At 51.5% G+C, this 6,995-nt stretch overlaps 1 protein-coding gene across 1 annotated transcript in view; it reads right to left on the reverse strand.

Annotated features, from left to right (window-relative positions):
• Positions 1-1,397: 1,397 nt before the first annotated feature.
• Positions 1,398-6,995, reverse strand: part of ABCC5 (ATP binding cassette subfamily C member 5) — a 113,193-nt gene continuing 107,595 nt past the window's right edge. Inside the window, 3 exon segments of the mRNA XM_014592513.2 lie at positions 1,398-2,803; positions 5,843-6,007; positions 6,847-6,960. Of these exon segments, the coding sequence (XP_014447999.1) occupies positions 2,702-2,803; positions 5,843-6,007; positions 6,847-6,960 (381 nt within the window). The 3' untranslated portion in view covers positions 1,398-2,701.

Genomic DNA, 6,995 nt, shown 5'->3' on the forward strand with positions numbered 1-6,995 from the left:
CCCCTGGGGGGTGATTTCTCGCTTTCTGTCTCTGTCTCTCTCTGTCTGTCTGGCGAGCGCACGCGCCCTATAGCGAAAACCTCTCAAAAAAAAAAAAAGTTTATTTAACTTTATTATTTTCCAGTTTGGTCAAAGGGAAAGTGAGAAAGCAAGCCACCTTTCTCACTGCCAAGGAAAGGAATCTGAGCCACTGATTCCACAGGGAACCGCCCCCAATGATGTCAGGAGGGTAAACTGTTTGACTAACTTGCATTTTTGGTCTTTATTTTGGTGGTAGTATATGTTAGGGTTGTCGGAAAAGTCATGATGTATTTTCCCAACATGAAAATACGGGAATAGAACCTGCATTTTATATGCGGGTCCAGGAATAGAACCGCAGCCAGCCATGTGGGAGTCCTGCGCCTCAACCACCATGTCAACTGCTGGTGCCCAGAACCTAAGGTTTTTAAATAAAGATTTACTTACTTTTAATTTTATTTATTATCATTATTTCTCAATTTTGACGGGGAAGTGGGGGGGTGGGAGAGTAAGAAAACAAGCTCCCAGGTTCAGGACTTGAACCGTGGTCGGCCATGTGGGAGTCCAGCACCTCAACCACTATGCCACCTGGATACCAGTTAAAGCTTTTATAGGCACTCAATACAAGATAGTCAGAAACTTTAGAACGAGTACCCTTTTGCATGGGTACTAATTCAACGGATTAACTGGAGTGAATTGGTTGAAAGCACGGACATTGAGTTCCTGAGAACCTTTAACAAAGTATTCATTGAATATATATAGGGGTGGGAGGCGATCAGCGGCACGGTGGTGAAGGTGGCTGGATTCCACACGGCTGACTGCATAGTTCGAGTCTTGGACCCGGTGGAGGGTGCGTGTGCATGCATGCCCCAAATCCTGAGAGAACGGAGAAGGGATTGTAGAGTGGCTGTCCCCCCCGGGAGGTGCCTTCTCACTTTATCTCTCCGTCTCTCTCTGGTAGGCGTGCACATTCTATAACAAATCTGATAAATAAAACTTAGAAGGGGTCTTCAAAAATTCATGGAAAATGTATATTATGAAAAAACTATGCATGGACTTCAAAACTTTTGCAATTCTGAAGTCCCCTCTACTTCACCGTGACCACCCACAACAGGGCCACCAACTGCCCTCCCACCCCCCTCCTGTTGTCAGGGCAAGTGCTTCACTTAGAGACCGTGCCCTGGCACGCAGGCTGCAGGACGCACAGCTCACTAGATGTGATTCCTGACACCTGGGGCCCTGTCCCCGGCACCGAACCAGCTCCACTGCTGCCCCTTCCCAGGCGTCATGCCATCGCTGGACATTGAGAGCCAGGGCCCCAGTGCCCCAGAGTCACTCAAGGACATTTCCCCCAGAGGAACTATTTTAAACGCCACGAGTTTTACAAAATCCAAAATAATTTTATTCACTTTTTCAGATTTTTGCTTCCACAAGGTGTTCTGCAAACATGCTAAGGCGACAGAATGTCTAGTTGGTCACGACATGCAACGCTGACCATTCCACTGATGACAGCAGCGACCACGCCCACCTGAGCTACTGGCCCCACAGCACGAAGCGGGTTTGCGGGAACACACCGAACCACACGGCCATCAGCAACCTGAGGTAGGTCTCTTTACAGTACAAAAAACTTCTACGCCAGTGTGAGACACTGATTAGCAAGAGCTGCTTGAAGTCGCAGACTTTGGAGAGAAAGAGACTGTGTGACAACTGCGGTGAGGAGAACAGACTCACGACACCCTGAACCCTGTCACGGACTGTGGAGGCGTGGGGACAGGCAAATGAAAAAGTACCCCCGGAAGCAGCAGCAGTGGGCTCCAGTCTCGGACCGACAGGCCTGGGAGCCCGAGCGCGCTGTGCGGGGACCAGCGGGAGGAACCTGAGGCAGTGGGGCCCGGTGGAGGGACTGATTCCTGTTCAGGAACAGCAAAGGGAGGAGGGCAGGCGCGCACCCCCTTCCCCGTCTCGGAGGAACGCCTGGCTCATCCCTGCTGGACGGAGTGGAAGGGCTGAGGCTCGGCCCACGGGCGCTCCCCTGACGGCAACAGTAAGTGACAACAGGACAGAAAGCGGGAGCCCTGAGAGTTCACGGCGCTCTGCTGCCCCCCGGCCACCCCGGGAGCGCTGTGGGGGCAGCAGAGGGGCCGCCGGAGGGCCCGCTGTGCCACGTCCTGCTCTGGACACCCAGGACACCCGGCACCGAGGACTGGCCAGCTGGGGAGTGAGTGGTGCCCGTCCACACCCTCACAGCGAAGCCAGACCTCGAGGACAGCACACGGTACAAAACGATAGAAAGGGGTGTGCACTGCTATTAGCACAGTGCTCGTTTTAATATAAAATAAACGGCTTACATTTCCACTGTAAATATAGGCTATGTACAGGAGTATATAGATATAGCTACACGTATAAAGCTTCATTATAGGCCTCTGATACATTTATAATAACGGCTCCCTGAACCTTTTAGAGTGCAATTAAGAACAAAAACTAGATTTTGTTTACATGAATATGGAATAAATACAATAATCAAAATAGGCTTCTCCCTAAAAGTGAAACACACAAGCCAATCCTGAACTGCTGTGCGGAGATAAAACCGGGAGAGGCGAGGTTCCGGCAGGACAGACGAGGGGCCCGCCCCAGGCAGGGAATGGCAATGCTCCAGAAGAAAGACTCCGCCAGCAGGCAGGGGTCAGCCCTTGACAGCAACCTTGTTCTCCGCAGCAGCAAACATGGCATAGAACCGGGAGCTGTCATTGGACAGGAGGACCGATGGGGTGTCAAACTCCACCACCTGCAGGAGAGAGACAGTGTCAGGATGTGGGCCCGGGACGCTCGGCGTCTCAGGCTTACTGCTCGGGAGCGGAGTAAACCCCAAAGCTCCAAGAACAGAATTGGGACGACGCGACTGGCCCTGCCAGCCACGTTACTTTACTAACCAGGGTGGAAGGGACAGGTCAGGGAGAAAGACCTTCAGATCTCCTCCACATAAGTTCCACTCCTTCAGCCTTGGAAGTAACCTGTCTACGAGGGTCCATAAATCTATAAACTGCAGGGGGAGCAGCTGCAGCGCCGGTCAGGGGCACACCAGACACATCCACCCCTGCAGGTGGAGGAGGAGGAGCTCTGGAGGCCTGGTCGGCAGGGGAGAAGAGGAAGGGACCACCCAGTCAGCTGTCCCTCCCCGTGACGAGCGTCCACGCAGCCGCTGGAGATCACACTGCAGCGGAAGATGGAACAACATGCTGGCAGGCCCTGCCTCCCTGGACGGGCTGCGAGCTCACACTCCCTTTGCCTTGCCGGCTGCCGTAGCCACAGGGCAAAGGCATGAGGCACAGCGTTGGCCAAGGAGGTGTGAGGACAAGTCTCCTGGTGCTTAGGAAAGGGTATCCATCTTTGGGCGAGGCTGCGGCCACAGTGCTGGGTGCTAGAGCAGCGCCAGGAGGGCAAGGGGAAGCACGGGCTGGGAGTGACATGGAGCCGTCCCGGAGCTGCAGGGAAACAGCCCCCACCCTCCCGCACACAGGAAGACAAGCCCTAGTCTGAGCCTCTCCTGTTCTGGCGCACCCGTGTACACAGGGGGCACCCCACCTGTGGCAGCCTGTGAGTAAAGATGCCCGAGAAAAACTGTCGGGGGGAGGGCAAGCAACTTGTGAACTTGTCTTTGGCTTTATGTTCTTATGGTGCCCTTTTTTTTTTTTTTTTTTAAGGTTTTCTTAGAGTTACAAGGACATTTTGATTATTGAGAAAAAAATTAAGCAAAGGAAAGGATAAACTCCTTATAAAGAGCCAATCACCAACTTTGTGGGGCCAGCAGGTGGCGTGGTGGTTGGGGATGCTGGACTCCCACATGGCTAACCATGGCTTGGGTCCTGGACTAGGCAGCTTGCTTTCTCTCTCTCTCTCTGGTCAAATTAAATAAAGTTAATAAAAGAATTCTTAAAAATAAGTAAGTAGATAAATAAATAAAAATAAAACAACTTTGAGCCACCCAGAGAAATGAAGTGGTTTGGATTTGTGTGTTTAAGTGAAAATGTCGGGGCCAGCAGGTGGTGTGGTGGTTAAGGGTGCTGGGCTCCCACATGGACAACCTTGGTTCGAGTCCTGGACCTGGCAGCTTCTTTTCTCACTTCTGTCTCTCCCTCACTCTGTCTCTCTCTCTCTGGTCAAAATTAAAACAAAGTATAAATGAATGAATGAGAGACTGTCCCTCGGGCCAGCAGGTGGTGTGGCAGTTAAGTCACTGGACTCCCACAGGCTGAGTCCCAGACCTCCCTGCATCTCACGTATAATAGGATCTCTAAACATTTAGGACAAAACAAGGAAAACCGTAAAACAAACAAACAAAACCTGTTAAAATGATTTCAAGAGAAGAAAAACTATCATTATCCCTTATATCTCAGCCTAGCATCGAAGCCTGGGCGGAACCTGCCCTATTTAAAGGTTTCTCGATCTCTCTCCTCAGACAGAGACAGTGCGGTGTGGTGGTGAAGATCTCTCGCTTTGGAGTCACTGGTCTGACTTCGGTCGCGTCTTCCATTCCCTGGGGTCCCGAGACAGGCCAGGTTCCCCGAGCCTTAGTCTCCTCACCTGCAATGTCAAGTTAACATCTGTCACCTTGGTTTCTGTGATGACTGACTGGATGTTGAGGACAAAGCACTGATTACAGCGCCTGACGGGAATGCACTTCTGCTACAAGGGCAGCAGGGACGTGGCGGTTAAGGCGCGAGGCCCCCACCTATCCGGAAAGTTATTCTGGACCCAGGGCTTGAAAAATCATGCCGGACACATATGTGTGTGTGCGCCCAAAATCCTGAGAGAAGACTGGAGGAGAAGGGACTGCAGCGTGGCCACCTCCGCTCCCGGGGAGATTTCTTACTTTCCCTGTCACTGTCTCTCTCTGGCTAGTGCATGTCCCCTACAGCAAAAACCTAAGAACATTTTTTCTTAAGTAGTTACTGTGAAAATAGAAGACAAGCTATCCACTATAAGTGGCTTGTGATTTCCACCAAATCATTCATTTACGTTCATCCCAGGGACACAACGAGGTATCTGTCCAACATAAATTTACATAGTAGCTACTTCTGCAAAGAACCACAGCACTGCCGAGGACCTAAAGGTGAATGAGCCTTCTGAGGCTCACGGGGAGCCCTGAGGGACACAGGGCAGCACACGGTTACTGTGACGGCAGGCAGGAGAGAGCTACAGAAGAGATTCAGACACAGTTTAAGACAGCTGAGGCTGTCGGAGTGTCACAGAAACCGTGACATCTGAGCTGTATCTTTCTTCAGGAAAAGGCGGATTGTAAGCAGGGAGATGAGGGAAGAGAAAAGGGGAGAAGGACATTTTAGGTGGATGGAACTGTGAGTAAAGACAGGTGAAAAGCTCAGAGGATACGAGATTGTCTCCGGCTAATGGGAAACAGTGGGACATGAAGAAGGCTAGGCTTGGGGCAGACCTTGGGACAACAAGATAAGAACAGGATAACATCACTGCAAGACAGGGGTGGCTGGTCTCGGATGCCCGGGGCGATCCCGTGTATGTGAATGATTCACTAAGTACACATGTTCTTTGACCTAAGCCACAGTGCCACTGCTTACAAGCAACCGAAGAACAAATACTACAGCAAACTGGAATGTAATTGAGTGTGCTGACTCAGTGTTGACCCGGACAGCTGGGTCTCTCCCAACAGCAGCCAGAACAGCCCTGACGGCTCCTTATCTGCATGCCCCCAGAACTACGTGGAAGATGGCAATCAGCCCATCACTGCCAAGGACCTATTTCCTCCCACACAAGGCCACAAGCCAAGCCAAGGTCCCTGAGGACTCAGCACCTGTCCTTGGGCCAGCACCATGATACGGTCAGAGCCTAGCACCGTGTGCAGGCGGTGGGCAATCGTGAGCATGGTGCAGTCTGCGAACGCCTCTCGGATGGTCTCCTGGATCAGCAGGTCTGTCTCTGTGTCCATGGCAGCCGTGGCTTCATCTAAAATCAGAATCTGACAACAAGGAGAGAAGAAAGAGGGACCCGATCAATAATCTTTTCAGTGTTCTAGTTAATCTAGGCTTTACCAAAATGTAGCTCGTTATTTACATTTTATGCCATAGACAGCCAAGTATTGCTTAACGAGAAGGACCCATTCTAAGAAATGCACCGTTGGGCGACTTTGTCCTGCAGACACCAACGTGCACTCACACAGACCAAGATGGAACCGCCCACCACTCCCGGCCCCACGGACAGTCTGCTCCGCCATCACATGTGCAGCCTTCAAGGACGGAAAGGTCTCTATGCGGTGCGGGACTGTGTGGTTTTTCTAAGTAGACACGCACGTAAAATACCCTTTTCCTTAGATGTGATAGAATTTCAAACCTACGCTCTTGCCTTCATTTTGCAAACAGGAAAAGCACGTAATACTGCTCTACTGAAGTCCTTGCCTCTACCTGCTCTGTGACAGTAAACACGTCCACAGATTTTTTGGACCTCCCTTTTCCTGTCTATAAAAGCAGGGGGTTGGATTTGATAGCCTGTAAGTACTAATCTTGCAGTACTAATCTTTGCTCTGTCTATGGTTCGTCAGACCAACTCCTCACAGGCAGAAACAAAAGGCACCCTTGTGTACTGGAGGGCAGGAAAGTTCAAAACTAAGCCAAATCAAACCCCCAAACCCGAACCGTGTCAAGGAGGAAACATTTCTGGTCACACTCTTGAGAGTGCACCTCTGGACTCAAGAACCAGGAGCGCCCTGGGACCACAGTGCTGGCCTCAGGGGAGGCCACCCTTCAGCATCCCCTTCTCTGCTGCTCCCCTTCCCCCTCCCTGTAGCCCTCCACACCTCACCTTGCAGTGGCGGAGCAAGGCCCTTGCTATGCACAAGAGCTGCCGCTCCCCAACTGAGAAGTTCTCCCCATTCTCCATCACTTCGGATTCGAGTTCCAGAGGGAGTTGAGCGATCTAGGGAGAACCAGAGATGTGAAGGGTGAAACCTA

The sequence above is a fragment of the Tupaia chinensis genome, unplaced genomic scaffold (genome assembly GCF_000334495.1).
Source record: "Tupaia chinensis unplaced genomic scaffold, TupChi_1.0 Scaffold000708_1, whole genome shotgun sequence".
NCBI lineage: Eukaryota > Metazoa > Chordata > Mammalia > Scandentia > Tupaiidae > Tupaia > Tupaia belangeri.